This window comes from Ceratotherium simum, chromosome 24 (genome assembly GCF_057802395.1).
Source record: "Ceratotherium simum simum isolate JZ-2026a chromosome 24, ASM5780239v1, whole genome shotgun sequence".
NCBI lineage: Eukaryota > Metazoa > Chordata > Mammalia > Perissodactyla > Rhinocerotidae > Ceratotherium > Ceratotherium simum.
The window spans coordinates 42,801,776-42,821,873 of NC_141923.1; the positions used below are offsets into that span (position 1 = coordinate 42,801,776).

Below are 20,098 nucleotides of genomic sequence, written 5' to 3' on the forward strand. Positions count from 1 at the left end.
GGGGGTGCTCCTCAGTGTTTTAGTAGCAGCAAAGTCAGATATTATGCCGCTGGTCTCGATTGTGCTGAGTCCACAATATGCCCGCAGCGGGGGCTCTCCCGGCTCAGGGCCCCGCGTCTCCAGGGAGGCTGCGTACCTGTGAGCTGCTCCCGGCGGCCGTGAAGCTGGCGCCTTGTGAAGGCGGCATTTTTCCTCTCCAGAAGGGAGTCTCTGCCTCTTCTACCCCAGTTAGGATTGTCCGTTGTTGCAGGAGTTCCTCTTATCCAGTTTTCAGTTCTGTCTCAGGGGTAATTTTTCCACGAGTAGTTGTAAATTGGCTGTGTCCACGGGAGGAGGTGAGTTCAGAGTCTGCCTATGCCGCCATCTTGGTTTACACCACCTTTGAGATTTTTATGTGAAAAGCAGTATTCATTTCCATGGCTCATTGCCCCTATTTTTTTTGTTTTTTTTGAATTTTGAGCTTTTTATCTCTGTTTCTTTAGCAGTCAATTTCATTTCTTTTATGTCTTTTAGAAATTCTTCACAATTCAGATTTACCTATGATTCTTGCTTTTCAATATTGTGTTTTATTATTTTGTTTTGTATACTTTTCGTGTTATTTTAAAGGAATTTTAGGTGAGCAGGCAAGAAAAAAGAGCCCATTCCACTCCTTTAAATCACAGGTAGCCCTGATGTCTTTATGCCGTTCTTTGTGCGCTATTTACAAATGATGATGGTGCCCAGCATCTCAGTCAGCAATCTACACACACTCCTCCTATAGATTCACTCAAGAACGTGGCCATAATTGAAATTTGTTCGCAATCTGTCCTGAAACCACATAACCTGTCAGCAGCATTTGCCATAGTTATCACTTTCTCCTTCTTGATACCCTTTCTTCATGTGGCTTCTAAGACACCACACTCTAGTGCTGACTTTCCTCCTATTCTACCGGTTGTTCCATTCTTCTCGACAGTCTCTTAATGTTGAAGGGCTCCTGGGCTCAGTCCTCAGACCTTTTCTCTTTATACTCATTTCCTTTGTGCTTCATCCATCTCATGGCCTTAAATGCCATGTACATGCCAACAACTCCCAAATTTATATCTTTGGCTGAGGCCTTTCTCACAAATTTCGGATTGTATATCCACTTACCTATCTGAAACCTCCACTTGGATGTCTAACAAACTACTCGGTCTCATCATTTCCAGAAATGAACACCTGCTTTTTTCCTTTAAAAAGGACCACGTTCCACCCGCCCTCAGCTACCACAGCCTTCCTCACCTCACTTGATGGCAGCTCCGTTCTTTTAGTTGCTCGGGTGAAAAGTCTGCGAGTCAGCCTAGGCTCCTTCTCTTAGACTCAGTTTTAGTCTCTCAGGAAATCTGATGGCTGGGCCTCCACAACATATCAGAATCTCCCTGCTTCTCATCATCAGCGCTGCTGCCACCTGGTCTCACTGAGCCACCATCTCGTCTCTTCTGGAGCTCCTGGAGCTCTGCATCATTCTCCTAACAGATCTCCTGGCTTCGACTTTGCTCTCTATAGTCTCTTCTAAATACAGCAGCCGAAGTGATGCTTTTGGTCTCCTTTCGGTTTGTAAGCCACGTACTCTGCTCAAAACCTTCAGTGACTCTCCCCGTTTCATTCAGACTGAAAGCTGAAGTTCTTTGATCTTACATGATCCGGCATTCCTCTATTTCCTCTCTTACTTCCTCTTCTATTACTCTGCCCTCAACTTTGCTCTAGTCACACTGCTTGATGTTTCTAGAATATTCCAGGCTCTTACTCTAAAGCTTTTACCTTTGATCTAGTAGTTTCTTTTGCTTGGAGTGGTCTTTCCTCAAATACTTGTTTGGCTAACTTTCTCACTGCCTTGAAGTCCTTGCTCAAATCTTATCTTCTCAATGAGACTTTCCCTGGCTACCCCCCTCCCAACACTCCTGTTCCACCTTACTCTGTTCTACTTATCGCTTATCATCTCCTAACGTATTATATAATGCTTATGTTTATTTCCCCCTGCTAGAATTTAAATTCCACCCAGGTGGATTTTTTTCCATATTGCTTTAAGGGAAAGGTCATACATTTCATCAAATTAATGCTTGCTTCTTTTTGTTTTGTTTTAACTTGTAGACACTGACTTTTTCTGTAAAAAATGGAATAATCCCCTTAAAAAATGAAACTCTTTATCTTAGTTGGAATTTTAAGAACTCTTTTTCATTTGTGGCATCCACATTAACCACAATAGGTGAGTAAGGTGCTTTATTTTTATTTTTGTTTTTTATTGGGATGCCAATCATTTAAAATTTTATCATAGCATGGGACTTTGTCTACATGAGCCATAACCCTTCAACCTTCAAATTCAGAACTGCTTTTATTTTTAAGGTGATGTTTCATCAACACATGCAGCTTCCCCTTTATTTTGAATTTTTAGATCATTTGCTTCTTCCGTAGCAAATTCTATGTGCCTTTTCTCTTTAGTGGGTGGTCTTGGCAATGGCATTTCCATCTAGTCTTCCAACACACTAGGGAGATAAGTAGCAAAGCCAGAACTGGCCAGATTTTCCAGGACTCCTGATAGAACTAAGATGTCCACAAGTTTCTTTGGAATTCAGCTAGAACTTAGCTGGAGAATTTTGTGATTTAAAAATAAAAGGTTACCATAGGTTTCTGCTAACTTTAGACAATTCTAAGATATTTTATTATCATCTAAGAGCTATTAGGGCTTACAAAAAGAATAAACATAGCTTAAGATAGCTGTTGCCAAAGACCCTCAGGAGAGTCCTGGGAAATACCGCGTTAGAGTGCCAGAGACCTCTGGCACTGCCATGGAATGTTTCTTCTTGTGGGACTAGAGACGGTTAATAAGTGATGACTTATTCTCAAGTATGGCATGCTCAGATCTATTTTCCTTTACTAAAAATAGGATGCATGTTCACAGTTATAAAGAATGTGATGCCTGCAAATTCTCAGCCAAATGATCGTATTTGTTTAGAAAACATTCTCACTTATTATATTTCAATTAAAAAAATTGGGAGATTTTGGATTGGATTGGATTGAAAATCTTGGATTTTGGGGGCCCACATGAGGTCAGAGTGTTGGGAATGGATGTCACCATAACCCATGGTTTCTGCCCTGAGGAGAACAACAGCAGGGGTCTGAACGTCCCTTGTACCTTGGTGCATGGCCTGGTGGTGCTCACAGAGGCCCAGTTGAATGGTGGGCATGCATTTTGTCACTGAAGCCCAGTGAACCATTCCAGCTCTGGGCCACAGTAGATAAATAATCTTAGCTTCATGCGTTCGACAACACCCAATGGCTCTGTTTAACAGGGAATTAAAGGAAGTGAAATGATTTGACCATTTTCTATCATCTGATGTTCTGATATTTTTATCTTGTTGAGATGGAATCAAAGTACCAGCTCGCCTGAAGAATGGAGGTATTCCTTATTTCTCAGTCCTGGAAATAGTCAATAAGCCTACTTTGCCTCTGTTCTTAAAACAAATTCTTTTAAAGGAATGTGAGTTAAGGAAAACTATGAATTTATATGAGTTCAGGTATGACTTTAAATGGGCATGAGCTCCTCATTTGTTGTAATAGTTTTAACATTGCCAGGCTGTTTAAAATATTACCACAGGCAGCCAAAGGAGATTTTGTAAACTCAGGAAAAATTGTGAAACTTTGGTATAGCATTCTTCTCCCCCACCTTTTTTTGGTGATAGTGCATTCTTATTCTTTTATATCATTGAAAATAAAAATTAAACTTAAGAGCCATGAGCACGGAAGGGATAAAATTGTTTAGGTCATCAATTATGTGTATATGTGTGTGTGTGTGTAACATGTTTTCACAAAAGCAATCCCAAATCTACAATTTAGAGAAATGAGATTTTGTTAAATTTTGTGCTATACATAAGGCAGCAAATACAAACATGTATAAATTAAAATTAGATTCAGTAATAGGGATTGGCTTATTCAAGCTTGACTATATGTAAAGTAGCAAATTTCTCCCTTTTACTTTTCTTTATCTCATAAATAGGTGTTATGAATGATTATAGTGAAATCCACAAGTCTTTTTTTCCCCAGCAGTATATGATTAATTTTCCATATCATTGAATATACTTCCACAATGTAATTCTTAAAGACTGCAAGGTATTTTATTGGACCATTTATTCAGCATATCCCTTCTAAAGTTAGATATTTATGTTAGTTCCCATTTTTCACCCAAATAATGCTATGGTGATATTCTTACACACTTCTAACTTTTCTGATCATTTCCTTAAGAGAAATTCCTGGATGTAAAATGACTGGATAATATGTTTTCTTTTAAAAACTGTGTGTGCTGTTGAAGTTCTCATAATAAATCATCCTCAACAACTAAACATCAAAAGTGCATGTTCCAAGGAGTGGTAATATTGAGCAGATATTAAATTTGTCTCTTATCACCCATCAGGTTATGGGTCAATTGCTCCCAGAACTCCTATGGGTCAGATATTCTGTGTCTTCTATGCTTTTCTGGGGATCCCCCTAACTATCATATTCCTGGAATTTGTGAGTAAGGCAATATCACGACCGCTTTCAGGACTTGGGAAATACCTTCAGAATGTGGGAATGAAAGAGGTAATGTTTACTAAATGATATATTTTTTTTTCTTACACTTGCTTGAATTCATAACCTTACATAGCATAAGTATATAACACTTAATAGATCTTGTTAAATACACGCTAAAAAGAATCTGTACACATATATGTAAATGTGTATATATGTACATATATGTAGAGGTATATATGTATGTATACATATCTATATGTGTGTATACATATCTCTCTCTCTCTATATATATACACACACATTTGGTATGCTTGCCCTATTTTTCTTTTTTTTTTTCCTCTGGGCCTGGTGGGATCTCAACAGTGATAATGCCCTGAGCTTGTGCAGGCCAGGAGGCAGAGGTGTCATTTTGTTTTGCAATTCTGCTCCATTGCTTGCCCTATTTTTAATGGAACTTCTAGATCAAGAAAAGAGTATTCAGACCAAAATAACTACGGTGCTTTATTTTTCTTCTTCAGAAAACAGGAGTATTATTTCAAAGAATTCTTGTAGAATATTATAGTATAGGTGCAGTTTCACAACCATGATTTTATTTGATTCTCTGAACAACCCTATATGGTAAATATGGTAAAAATCTAACGTCTAGATTTTCAAGAAGTTATCAACTTGAATTCAATTCATCTGATCCTAAATTCTGAGCTCTTTTATCTCACAATTCCTTTCTCAATACTGCTAAGGGCAAGAAATTATTTACAGATTACAGAAGTATATAATTAGGAGAAGCTGTTTGGAAAACTGTTAGACAAATGTGTGTTGAGTTTGGGCAAAGTGAGATACAGAGAGACGACATGGATGGATAGTCCATTTCTGATATTGCAGGTGTCCCAGAAAGAGATAAGCAGAGAGGACAAGGGTGGGCAAATGCTTGCTCCTGTTGCCAGGAGAGTTTGCATCAGGTAATCCCGTGAACCAGGCTGTGTGTTAGCAATGACCCCTATGGCTAACTAATCCAGTTTAAATCCATGACTGACACAGGATGCGCCTCAGGACTTCCTCTCTGGACTCACACCCACTGGCTGAAGAGTCATAATTATAAGGCCAGCTCAATGTCTAAACAGCCTGGTCTAAGCAGCTGCCCCAGGCCTTCTCAGGAGAGAGCAGTGCTGAGTAAGAGCAGGTCCCGGCTAGTGTCCCTTTCCCAGTCTCAAGGAAGTGGTGTCAGGAGAAGGAGACTCCTGGGAGGTTATCTGACCTTCACCCCAGAGTGGTGGTCAGTGATCCTCTTGTACTTGACCCATTCCTACCAGCAATTCTCTCTTGGGGGTGGATTCTAGGAGGGGCAGAATGAGAGGCAAAAGCTTTGAGCATTCGTTAGGGACCAAAAATCCTCTGTGAAATAGGTCAACCAGAGAAGTTTCTTTCTCCTTCAAGGAAGGAGATCAGACAGCATCTAAAAAGATTTTGCCCATTTTTTTTTTCCTGGGGCCATGGTATCCAACCTTGTAATTATGTCTGGTACCAAAGATTTGGCTATTTCAGAAACTCAAGATCTCTTGGACTTTGCCTTCCAAAGCCTGCACAAGGCCAAGGTTGTATCTTATTACATGCTTATAGACATATCTAAACAAACTCGTCAGACGGGATCACTCTAGTGCACCAGATAATAGCATGACCAAAGTAAAATTTTATCAGTGGTAGAGAATGCTCTGAGTTTGCCACCACCATACAAAGTTAAACAAAAGAGCTATTAACAGTGGTTCCCACAGAAAATGAAATCCTCAATATCAATTTCCTCTTGTTCGCAAATCTCCTTAACAGTCCCAAAATGTATACTGAAAGTCAGCTATCTAATTCTTCCACTCTCCTCTAATTCTGCTCTATGCTGCTATGGGTGTGTTATATAGGTTGGAGCATCACCAAAGTTGATAATAAGTCTCTGTTTCCAAATTTCTAGAGAAACAAGACATGTAAAAATTTTATAACATCAGCTCCACGTCCCACGAAATTTAGAAAGTACTGCAAATATCACAATTCAATGTAATCATTGTAATAAGCATATTATATGTGTTAAAATTTATGGAAATATTTATGAGATGCCCTTTACCATAATAAATCAAAAAAGTGTGTACAGCCCTTGGCATAGTGTTTGTCCCATATGAGGTACTCTATAAGCGAAAGTTTAAAATATGTTATTTCTAATATTGGTTTACTTGCCTGTCTCTCCTCCTCTCTCCCAACAAAACTATAACCTCTGTGTGAACAAACTGTCTTTATTTTTACTTCGTGTCTTGAGTATCTCCCATGGTACTCACTAATAGGAAAAACTCAGTAAATCCTTGTTGAATGAATTTAAATTATGCCATAAAAAGCATTTAATCAATTAATATGATATACAATTGTAAATGGAATATCCAGTTTTTAGATGGGAAAATACATTTATTTTCTCTTATAATTTGAGGTGCTGAAATGTGTCTTAACAAAATATGATTCTTTTATTTTCCTCAAAAAGTTAATGTCCTGAACTTCCAGATGGTGACTGTCCATCCTAACCTCTTGCACAGCCAGTGGGACCCAGAGCTGGAGGTGGGAGTGAGCAGGTCACAAAACAAAAGAACATTGCAGTCTGAGACCTAGGGAGGGCAGGTAGGAAGGGATTGTTTTACGTTAAAACAATGTAAAGTGCAACAAAACGCATGAAGAGAGAACACTGAAATAAAGGGTGAACAACAGAGATTCATAAGGAAGAAGATGATTCAGTTGACAGAGCTAGGAAATACTCCTACATGCAAAGATCCGCAAGTCAGAGTATGGTAGGATTCCGCAAGCAAGCCCTTGGTCGGGAAAGGATCTGTAAGGGGCAAATGGTGGTTTAGTCAACCATAGCTCTCTGACAGCTGTTGGGTTGATATTAACATCTTCCTTCCTTCTTTCTTTTCTTCCTTCCTTCCTCCCATCCTCTCTCCTTCCCCCTTCTTCTTCCCTTCCCTTCTCCTTCTCTCCTCTCCTTTCCCTCCCCTTCCTTCCTTCTATCTTTCCTTCCTTCCTTCTTTCTTTTCTTATTTTTCTTCATTTTTTTAGAGACAAATTAAAATTTACGTGCTCCTCTTTTTCTTGGTAACTGGACTTCTCATTTTCATCCTGCTACCACCATTAATTTTCATGCACACAGAGGGCTGGACTTACAAGGAAGGATTATATTTTGCATTCATTTCCTTAAGTACCATTGGGTTTGGTGACTATGTAATAGGTAAGTCAAATCATGTTAATCATGTATTAGCATTCATAGCCACAGAATCAACAGGATTGGAAGTAGAAGTATAACCAGAAATATAACTTTATCTATAGGAGTTAGGGTAGAGGCCAAAACTCCAGTCACCTGACAATCCATGAAAGAATCCAAAATGATTCCTTTCCATCCAACTTTCTCCTTTGTTCAGACCACATAGTAGAGTAGTTATTGGAAAGTGGAACAGAGGAATTCCTTTCAAAGCATGTCACCACTTGTTCATACAGGTATTCAAAGTTCATGTGTAATGAAAATAGTAGGTACAAAGGATGAATCCCATGCAGCACGTGCTTTTCCAAAAACACTGCCTTTTCCAGAAGATAAGCCCACTTTCACCTTGGAATAAACACACAACATAATGAGGAAATAAAGACCCCCAGACATTAAGTATTCAGGTACAGACCTAAATTCAACAGTAAAATATCCAAGTCTCATATGAAGGATTATTTTTACAAGGCCTGTTTGTGTTGATAAGTTCTTTAAAGAAACAAAGCAAATTTCCAGGCTATACATTTTGGGAAACTTTTGCATTGTTCTTGGTTCATCTCTGCCTCAAATTAGCATCATAATATCAGGCATTATTCTTACCATTAACATATTTTTTAAAAATTAGCCCAAAGAATGCAGGTATAGCACTCCATTATGCGTATATGCACACGTCTCACATACATAGAAGAATCAATTTTCTACCACAATAAGCATGGAACTAAGAAGTAGAACATTGATATCTCATCTACCACAATCTATGTGTGCCAACTGGCACAAGCTACTTGACCAATAGGACTCAATTTGATGTAATTTAAAATAGCTGGGATGAGGGAAACTTCAAACTACTTGATTTTTTTCTGCCCATCAACTAGCCAGTCTAGCAATCAGTATTTATTGAGCCTTTCTTACCATATAAAAGTCTTGAGTGATGTGTGCTGGGGAATCAACCCTGACCAACACTTGTCTCCTGCCTGTAAGGAGCACACGTTGGAGTGGGTAAGATATAGACATACAAATAGATAATCACAATTCAGGCTGCAGTAAGCCGTAAATGAGTTAAATACATAGTGCTATAATGGTACCAAGGAAGAAGAAAATGTTCTTGGCCATGAGGATCTAGAAACACTTATCAGGTGCTTCAAGTATGGCTGAAGGCAAGTCTTCAAGAAGAGGTATAAATTTAGCAGTCAGAGAGTGAGAAATAACTGACAGTCCAGGAAGAATACTTATAAAACCCCTCTCAGCTCTAATGTTTACCCATTTCTGTTTACGTTCTCAGAAGTGATGTGTATAAACATCTGGGCTTTTGTTTTTTAATCGCTAGGTCACAGAAATGTAATAATCTCCATTAGTCCCTTTATCTAGATAAGTAACCCTGAGAAGAGAATACGGTATATTTGACATATATGGTATTGGGTGGGGGATAAAGGCAATCACAACGAAGAATGTCTTGTGCTAGCTCTCCTCCAATGCCAAAATTTTGGCAAAATTTGGGATGATAGGGGATGGGGAGAATTATTTGGTTGAACAACTTTTTTGGGGGGGTTGGCACGTCAGAATCCCAATCCACCCTGTGAGCCCACCCTGTCATTTAAGGTATGGTTAATTTTGCTTTGTCTCTGCAATTTTCTACCATCTCTGGACGGTCTGCCATGTCCATACATACCCAGGTCAGGAATGGAAGCTGCCACTGCTCTGCCTGTTTGTGAAGAACTTGTTCCTCTCTAGAATTTAGCTCATCAAGGTTTCTTGCATCCATTGCTTTTTGCTAGCACCATTGAAAATTATGATTTTTGTTTCATCTTTCTTTTTGATTCGTTTTTACTATAGAATAGAAAATCTTTGGTATCTCTCTTTTTCTAACTGGAACTGGAATGTCATAGATGTGTTATGAGAAATTTGGAGGAAGCTGGATAAGGCCCTCCAAGTAATGTGCCATTTTAAACTGAAAAGCAAATGAAACGTTTTCAACATTCATCTCAGTCAATACAATTATGCGATGTTTCATAAAGTTAAGTTTGCTAATTTATGCCACTGGTTTACATTTTATTCTCCCTCTCCTTGTCCTAATATAATGTTAAATGCAGTTAAAATGTGTTCTTTTGCTGAATACCCATAGTTTACCTTGTGCTTCTTGGCAAGTCTTCATTGAAAGACATATATTCTTTATTAGAAAATCCCAGAATATGATTAAAGTTCTTATTAGTATTTATATTGTGATATACAGGATTAGTTTAAGGATATTTGAGGCAAAAAATAGCATAAATACTGGGATAATGGAGCCAATATTTATTGAGTTTCAACGTAGTGTGAGATGGTTGTTGGGATTATGGATGTTTTTTCTTTGTGTTTCTAGTTATTATTTCAAATTGCTTTTTACAATAAAAAGTTAGAAAAAATCTGGCCTGTTTGTAGCCATAAAGAAGAAAACAGTGGCAGAGTAGGAATGTGCATTTGTGGATGGCCACATCATGTTTTTAAAACAAAATTTGAGTTTCTTTTAAAAGGCTCTTTTTTTAAAGACTTTTGTAACTTATGTTTGTTTATTTTTTTAAGTCCTTAGCAACAATGAAAGCAAGGAAATGATCACATTAACGTATGTCCCAGAGTTTTATGGCATGTCTGGATTCCAGTGTATCCCGTGAGATTTTCAGAATTCAGCTCAACAGATTTGCATGGATACTTTTAAGACCATACACAGAAATAGAGCTTTTTCCCCTTCTTGTAATAGATATATTACAAAAAAGTTTAATGTAAACAAAATTTTGTAACTATAATCCCATATTCTCATTCAATATGACATCCGTTTTAGAAGTACTACTGCTTAATTTCCAGTTAGTTTTTAATTATCAGTGATTAGACTCTAAATGTAGACATTTTTATGAGTTTACACTAGTCTGGTATAGTTTATGAGGGAGAAGAGAAGATCAGAGGCAAAAGTCATCTTCCAGTGATTTAAATGTGATTTACTTTTTGCCTTTAGGTATATATCCTTCTAGGAAACGCTCACAAATTTACCCAGCAATAATAATACTTTGGTATACCTTTGGTCTTACTTGGATTACTCTTCTGTTTGATTTGTTTTCAAAAATTTTGGAAAAAACTAAAAGAAAGCTCACTTGCAATAAGTTATGTCAAACAGAAACAATGTCGTCTATGAAAAGTTCGTATTTCTGGTCTTCCCCGTGTGAACAATCGGAAAGAGTATCTCAAACTTCTTTTGTGAAATAGTGGGACAAGATGATGCAAAAGAGAATAAATGTATTTTCTTCATTAACCTGCCATCTGGGTCACATCCACAGTGAATTTTTGTAATTCATATTTTATTTTGAATTATAATAAATAGCTAATTAAAAATATAAAATCTCAACTCTTATCATTGAACCTTTCATTTCAAAACCTTTCATTATGTAATGGTTGATATATGCAAAATAATTTATGGAAGAGCATGTTAAAAAGAGTTAAAACTCCCATGAACCTGCCATACAATTTGTGAAGTAGAACTAATGACAATACAGTTGAAGCTACCTATGTGTACATCCCCAATGCATCCTCCTGGCTCCCCAGAGGCAACAGCCATATCCATACACGTTGTTAGTGCATCATTACCAAGTTATTTTTTAAAGTAGTTACTCTACTTCTGCTCATACCAGAAGTGCATTTGTGTTTCCGTTATTCCATATTTTCACTTTAATTTGATGTTGTCAGATTTAGAATTTTTGCCCATGTAATGGGTGTAAAATGCTACCTCATTGTGGTTTTTCTTTGCTTGTTCCTGATTACTACACAGGCTAAGTACCTTGTATTTCTGGCTATTCTTGTTTTTTTGTATGTGAGTGTGTAAATTGCCTCTTCATGAATTTTGCCCATTTTTTCTACTGGATTATTTGTCTTCTGTTTAGTGATTTGTAGGAGTTATTTTCTTTTTAATAAATTCTGAATACGAATCCATTTTCAGTTATTTTTATTATAGATATCATATCCAGTTTGTGGCTCAACTTTCCACTCTTTATGGTATCTTTTGATAAACAGAAGCTCTTAATTATAATATAGTTCATGTTTTCTTTTATAATGACCACTTTTTCCATCTTGTTTTAGAAACCCTTCCACAACCCAAGGTGACAAAGATATTTTCTGATTAACGTACTTAATCAAATTAATTGAGGACCTAACCCGTGTATGTGATTTCCTTAGGCACTGTGAGGAATATGAAATGAAGATATAGTCACTGTCTTAATGGTAATTAAACATTGACTAATATTAGATACAGAAAATGAATGCCTGTTGTGTGCCGGTCACTGTGGTAAATGTCTTGAATAACTAAAATGTATCGAGCACTTATACGCTAAATAGTTTGCATTTATCATTTCATCTAATCCTCACAATAACCTTAGAAGTAGATAAATAATGCCATTTTACAGATGAAGCAACAGATCTATGATAATTTGCCCAAGTCACTCAGCAAGTTTGATTCTGAACGTAGTTCATTCAAGCATAGTAATGTCCCCAAGTCATCTTTTATATACTGTAAGAAAAATATGAATTAATCCAAATAAATTTAGCATTTACATTTTGAAGACCTACTAGGTACAGAGCACAGATTTATGTCTTCTACTGTTCGCATGTCATTTATATAGATAAATGAACACCATAATTAGTATCAAAGTATGTTGGGATCAAAGAAGGAGAAACCTAGGTTATAGCTAAAGAGAATCAGAGTCATCATCAACAAGAAGGTGGCAGTGACCTGAGTCTGGATGGCTGAAGAGGACTCTAGTAGGTGGAGCATGCTGGGAGGGTTGGGGGCAAAGACATAAGGCTTGACAGTGCCTAGAAAATGGAGGACTGAAAAGAGACCAGTAGGGCAAGAGGTGAGATTGAGAACACAAAGAGGTTTGATGGCTATAGAATGGAGCTGCGTCTTGGGTGGAAGGACAACTCATGGGGGACTGAAGAGTGTGGATAGGATAAGGCTGAGCTGAAAGAGGTTAGGAAAGAAGAGAAACTCTGAAGGTTTTGTGATGCTCAGAGTCTGTTAATCACAAGGACAAAGTTTCTTTGTGTTGGCCACTGGATGGAAGTCGTAATAATAGGGAGCAGGAACTAGTCACTCCTAAGGTTCCAAATGGACCTGTGGAGTGGGGAAAAATCATTAAGCAGGCTCAAAATGTCCACTTACGTGTGAAATGCTTAAAGTCGGATGAGTCACTGCCCAGTATTGTGCTGGAGAAGAAGCCAAGGCCTTCATCTTTTGGTATAACTGCTTGAGTGAGGGATCAGGCCAGACAAGATCTACCATGCTTTTGGGCTTTTTACCATTGGGTAGGGGGCAGCTTTGGCATGGTGTCATGAATACTTTAGAAAGTCCGCATATAGTCTGTGAAGACTGGGAGAGGTGGCTGTGTTGCTTAATGCACAGATATCAACACAAAGAATCAAGGAAAACAAACAAGGAACTATGTCCCAAACAAAATTACAAGATAAATCTCCAGAAACTGACTTTAATGAAATGGAGGTATATGATTTACCTGACAGAGAATTCAAAATAACTATTATAAAGATACTCTACAAAAGCAGGAGAACAATGCATGAACAAAGTGACATCAACAAAGATAGAAAATATAAAAAAGTACTGATACTGAGCAATGGGCTCACTCTGCTTGCCGCAATCAGAGCCAATTAATCACAAATTAGAGATCAAGAAACGAAGTTTAATTATATTAGCCAGCAAATCGGAAGACAGGTGACTAATGTCTCAAAAAGCCATCTTCAAAGATTACAGAATCTTGAGGCAGTTATATAGGGAAAATGGGCAGTAAGGAGGGGGTCCAGAGATGTTGGGCTGCAGGCATGACAGGCTCCAGGCATTACATTGTTCCATTCTTCTGTCAGCTGTGATGGATACCTTGTAGGTGTGTTTCCCACCTGTGGTCAGCCTGTTCCTGGAGAGAAACTCATAGAACAAAGTTTTTAATTTATCAAGCTATTGGGGAGTACATACGTAAGTGGAGGCCATAAATCAGGAGAGCATGTGAATTTTTTGGAGTATGTAAAGAACAGCAAGTAGTCACACAGAGGAGGGGCTGGGGCCATTTAGTGTAGCAACATGGCCTCACTTATGCTCACTTACAGTACCAAAGAGAAATTATGGAGCAATAACCAAAATGAAAAATTCACTAGAGGGGTTCAACAACACACTAAAACAAGCACAAGAAAGGACCAGAAAACTTGAAGATCAATCACTGGAAATTATCTAGTCAAAGGAGCAAAAAGAAAAAAGAATAAAAAATACTGAAGAAAGCTTAAGGAACATATGGGACACCATCAAGTAGATCAATATGTACATTATGAAAGTTCCAGAAGGGGAAGAGAGAGAGAAAAAGGGGCAGAAATCTTATTCGAAGAAATAATGGCTGAAAAATTCCCAAATCTGGGGAAGGAAATGGACATTCAGATCTAGGAAGCCCAACAGAACCTAAATATGATGAATCTAAAGAAATTAACATCTAGACACATTATAATCAAATTATCAAAAGTCAAAAGACAAAGAAAATTTTTTTGTTTTTTAAAATTATTTAATAATTATTATTATTTAAAATAGGCATTACCACTGACATGCATCTTAGAAATGTGTGAAAGAAGTTGATGAATGCTGTTTGGAAGGATGAGCAAGAGAGATTCAAGAGCAGAGCTCTATATAAAGAAAAGTGCATTTTAATTTACCTCATCCCTTTTAATTTAGAAAAATTCATGCTTAATAGGTCCATAATCATTTTTTTCTGTGATGATAACACCTAAGATCTACTCGCAAAGAGAGAATTTTGGAAGTAGCAAGGGAAAAGCAACTTTTCACATACAAGGGGACCCCCACAAGACTATCAGCAGATTTCTCAGCAGAAACATTGCAGGCCAGAGGAAGAGTGATGATATATTCAAAGTGCTGAAAGAAAAAAACTATCAACCAAGAAGATTGTACTTGGCAAAACTGTCCTTCAAAAATGAAAGAGACATAAAATCTTTCCGAGACAAACAAAAGCTGAGGGAGTTCGTCACCACTAGATCTACCTTACAAGAAATGCTAAAGGAACTTCTTCAAGTTGAAATGAAAGGATGCTAAACAGCAATACAAAAGCATATGAAAGTACAAAACTTGCTGATAAAGGTAGGTATAAGACAAATAAAGAATAATGTAGGGGCCAGCCCTGTGGCTTAGCGGTTAAGTGTGCATGCTCCACTACTGGTGGCCTGGGTTCGGATCCCGGGCGCGCACCAACGCACTGCTTGTCCGGCCATGCTGAGGTGGCGTCCCATATACAGCAAGTAGAAGGATGTGCAACTATGACATACAACTATCTACTGGGGCTTTGGGGAGAAAAAGGAGGAGGATTGGCAATATATGTTAGCTCAGGGCCGGTCTTCCTCAGCAAAAAGAGGAGGATTGGCATGGATGTTAGCTCAGGGCTGATCTTCCTCACAAAAAAAAAAAAAAAAAGAATAATGTAATATTGTAATGGTGGTGGGTAAATCACTTTTAATTCTAGTATAAAAGTTAAAAGACAAAAGTATTAATAACTATAACTATAAAAATGTGTTAATGGATACACAATATAAAAAGATGTAAATTGTGACATCAATCACAAAGTGTGTTGGGAGGAAGTAAAAGTGTAGACATTTTGTATGTGATTGAAGTTAAGTTGTTACCAGCTTAAAACAGACTGTTATAACCATAAGTTGTTTTATGTTAATCCCAAGGTAACTACAAAGAAAATACCTATAGAAGATGCACAAAAGAAACAGAGAAAGAAATCAAAGCATATTAATACAACAAATCAACAAAACACAAAAGAAGACAGCAAGAGGAAAAGAGAAACAAAAGCACTACAAGACAGACAGAAAACAGTTAACAAAATGGCAATAGGAAGTTATTCCTTATCCATAATTACTTTAAAGGTAAATGGATTATATTCTCCAATCAAAAGATGTAGACAGCTGAATGGATTAAAAAAACACAAGATTTAACTATGGTCATGTGCCCCATACTGATGTTTTAGTCAATGATGGACTGCATATACAATGGTGGTCCCATAGGATTAGTACCATATAGCCTAGGTGTGTAGTAGGCTATACCATCTAGGTTTGTGTAAGTACCTTCTATGATGTTTGCACAATGATGAAATTGCCTAACAATGTATTTCTCAGAATATATCCTTGTTGTTAAGCAATGCATGATTGTGTATCTGGTCTACAAGAGACTCACTTCAGATTTAAGGACACACATAGATGGAAAGTGAAAAAATGGAAAAGATAGTCCATGCAAATGAAAGCTAAAAGAGAGCAGGGGTGGTTAGACTTAGAAAAATGGATATTAAAACTAAAATGTTACAAGGGAAAAAGAAGACATTATATAATGTTAAAAGGGTCAATTCACCAGGAAGATATAACAATTATAAAAATACATGCACTCAACATCAGAGCACCTATATATAAAGCAAACATTGACAGAACTGAAGAGAGAAATAGAGAGCAATACAATAAGAGTAGGAGACTTAGGGGCCGGCCTGGTGGCTCAAGTGGTTAAGTGAGCGCACTCTGCTGTGGCGGCCTGGGGTTGGCCGGTTTGGATCCCGGGTGCACACCGATGCACCGTTTGGCAAGCCATGCTGTGGCAGTGTCCCATATAAAGTGGAGGAAGATGGGCATGGATGTTAGCCCAGGGCCAGTCTTCCTCAGCAAAAGAATAAGAGGATTGGCAGATGTTAGTGCAGCGCTGATCTTCCTCACACACACAAAAAAGAGTAGGAGACTTAATACCCCATAGTGAATGACGGATAGAACATCAGAACTGAAAATCTGTATGGAAACAGTGGCCTTGAACAATACTATAGACCAAGTGAACCTAACAGACATATACAGAACATTCCACCCAACAGACTATACATTCTTCTCAAGCACATGTGGAACATTCTCCAGGATAGATCACATGTTAGGTCACAAAACAAGTCTTAACAAATTTAAGAAGATTGATATCATACTAAGTATCTTTTCTAACCACACTAGAATTAAACTAGAAATCAATAGCAGAAAGAAAGCTGGAAAATTCACAAATACATGGAAATTAAATAACATACTCTTGAATAACCAATGGGTCAAAGAAGAAATCAAAAGGAAATTAGAAAATATCTTGAGACAAATGAAAACTAAAACACAACATACCAAAACTTATGAGAAGCTGCCAAGTAGTACTAAGAGGGAAGATTATGGCAATAAATGTCTACATTAAAAAAAGAATGATCTCAAATAAACAACCCAACTTACACTTCAAGGAACTGCAAAATGTAGAGCAAACTAAGCCCAAAGTTAGCAAAATGAAGAAAAAATAAAGATTAGAGCATAAATAAATAAAGAAAACAAAAATAGAAATTGAGTTGACTTTTTAAAAAAGATAAACAAAATTGACAAAACTTTAGCTAGACTAACTTAGAAAAAAGAGAGAAGACTCAAATAATTACAATCAGAAATGAAAGAAGAGGGCCGCCCGCGTGGCTTGGTGGTTAAGTGCTCGTGCTCCGCTACTGGCAGCCCAGGTTCAGATCCCGGGCACGCACCGACGCACCGCTTCTCCAGCCATGCTGAGGCCGCGTCCCACATACAGCAACTAGAAGGATGTGCAACTATGACATACAACTACCTACTGGGGCTTTGGAGAAAAAAAAAAAAGGAGGAGGATTGGCGATAGATGTTATCTCAGACCTGGTCTTCCTCAGCAAAAAGAGGAGGATTAGCACGGATGTTAGCTCAGTGCTGATCTTCCTCACAAAAAAAAAAAGAAATGAAAGAAGAGACATGACAACTGATGCCACAGAAATAAAAAGGTTCATAAGGGACTACTATGAACAATTATATGCCAGCAAATTGGATAACTTAGAAGAAACGGATTATTTCCTACAAACATACAACCTACCAAGACTGAATCATGAAGAAAGGGAAGATATGAACAGATGTAAATGAGTAAGGAGATTGACTCAGTAATCAAAAACTTCCCCACAAAGGAAAGCCCAGGACCAGATGGCTTGATGGGTGAATTCTACCAAACATTTAAAGAAGAATTAATACCAATCCTTCTCAACTTTTTCCAAAAAATTGAAGAGAAGGGAACACTTCCAAATTCATTTTATTAGGCTAGCATTACCCTGATACCAAGCCAGACAAGGAAACTACAAGAAAAGAAAACTACAGGCCAATATCCCTGATGAACACAGATGCAAACATCCTCACAAAACACTAGCAATCTAAATTCGATAGCACATTAAAAGGGTCATATACCATGACCAAGTGAGATTTATCCCTGGGATGCAAGGATGATTCAACATATTCAAATCAATTCATGTGATACACCACATTAACAGAATGAAGATTAAAAACCACATAGTCATCTCAACAGATGCAGAAAAAGTATTTGACAAAATTCAACACCCTTTCATGATAAAAACTCTCAACAAACTGGGGATGAAAGGAAATTACCTTAACATAATAAAAGCCATATATGAAAAGCCCACCGTTAACATCATAACCAATGGTGAAAAACCAAAAGATTTTCCTCTAACAGCAGAGACAAGGCACAGATACCCATTCTTGCCACTTCTATTCAACACAATACTATATGTCCTAGCCAGAGCAATTAGGCAAGAAAAAGAAATAAAAGGCATCCAAATAGAAAAGAAGAAACAAAATTATCTGTTTGCAGATGATATGATATTATATATTGAAAATCTTCAAGACTCCACAAAAAAACTTTTAGAACTAATAAACAAATTCAGTAAAGTTACAGGATACAAAATTGATACACAAATATCTGTTGCATATCTATATATTAACAATCAATTACCTAAAAAGGAAATTAAGAAAACAATCCCATTTACAATTGCGTCTAAAAGAATAAAATCCTTGGAAATAAACTTAACTAAGAAGGTAAAAGACTTGTACACTGAAAACTACAAAACACTGATGAAAGAAATTAAAGAAGACAAATGTAAAGACATCTCATGTTTATAGATTGGAAGACTTAATACTTAATTGGAAGACTTATCCAAAGTGATCTACAGACCAATGTAATTCCTATCAAAATCCCAATGGCATTTTTTATAGAAATAGAAAAAAAAATCCTAAAATTCATAAAGAACCACAGAGGACCCCAAATAGCCAAAACAATTTTAAGAAAGAACAAAGCTGGAGGCATCACAATTCTTGACTTCAAAATATAAAATAGAATGGGAGAAAATATTTACAAATCATGTATTTGATAAGTGGTTAGTACCTCAAATATATTAGAAATTCCTTCAACTCAATAGTAATAAATAAATAAATAACCCTATTTTAAAAAGTGGGCAAAGGGCTTGAATAGATATTTCTTCAAAGAAGTCAAATGGCTAACAGGTTTATGAAAAGATGCTCAACATCACTAAATGCAAATCAAAACCACAATAAGATATCACCTTGCACCTGTTAGGATGGCTATTATTAAAAAAAAATGATAACAAATGTTAGCAAAGATGTGGAGAAATCAGAACTCTTCTACATTATTGGTGGAAATGTAAAATATTGTAGCCTCTATGGAAAATAGTATGGAGATTCCTCGAAAAATTAAAAATAGAAATATCATATGATTCAGCAGTCCCACTTTGGGGTATTTATCCAAAAGAATTGAAATCAGGATCTTGGAGAGATATTTTCACTGTTCTGAACTGATATGTTCATTGCAGCATTATTCACAATAGCCAAGGTATAGAATCAAGCTAAATGTTCTTTGACAGATGACTAGATGAAGAAAATGTGTTATATCTATCTATATATATATATAGACTTAAAAAAGAAGGAAATCCTGCCATATGTGACAACATGGATAAACCTTGAGGACATTATGTTAAGTGAAATTAGCCAGTCACAGAAGGACAAATGCTGTGTGACTCTACTTGCATGAGCTATCTAAAGTAGTCAAACATATGGAAGAAGAGAGTAGAATGGTGGTTGCCAGAGGCTGGAGGGGAAAATGGTGAGTTGCTAGACAATAGGTATAACCTTTCAGTTATGCAATAGGATTAAGTCCCAGAGATCTGCTGGACAACATTGTGCCTGTATTTTATAATACTGTATTTTACACTTAAATTTTTGTTAAGAGTAGATCTCATGTTAAGTGTTCTTACCACCATAAAAAAATAGTCCTTAAGGAGGAGCATCATGGCAGCATTAGTTTTTTCCCTTTTTCCTCCCCTCTAAGTTACAACCAGTAGGACATCCATAAACCGA

The 20,098-nt window shown here is 37.1% G+C and overlaps 1 protein-coding gene across 1 annotated transcript in view; it reads left to right on the forward strand.

Annotated features, from left to right (window-relative positions):
* LOC147913939 (potassium channel, subfamily K, member 16-like) overlaps window positions 1-11,143 on the forward strand; it is a 28,150-nt gene extending 17,007 nt beyond the window's left edge. Inside the window, exons 3-6 of the mRNA XM_087447768.1 lie at window positions 2,107-2,221; window positions 4,424-4,590; window positions 7,600-7,768; window positions 10,779-11,143. Of these exons, the coding sequence (XP_087303894.1) occupies window positions 2,107-2,221; window positions 4,424-4,590; window positions 7,600-7,768; window positions 10,779-11,026 (699 nt within the window). The 3' untranslated portion in view covers window positions 11,027-11,143. The remainder of the gene's footprint in view (window positions 1-2,106; window positions 2,222-4,423; window positions 4,591-7,599; window positions 7,769-10,778) is intronic.
* Window positions 11,144-20,098: the final 8,955 nt, after the last annotated feature.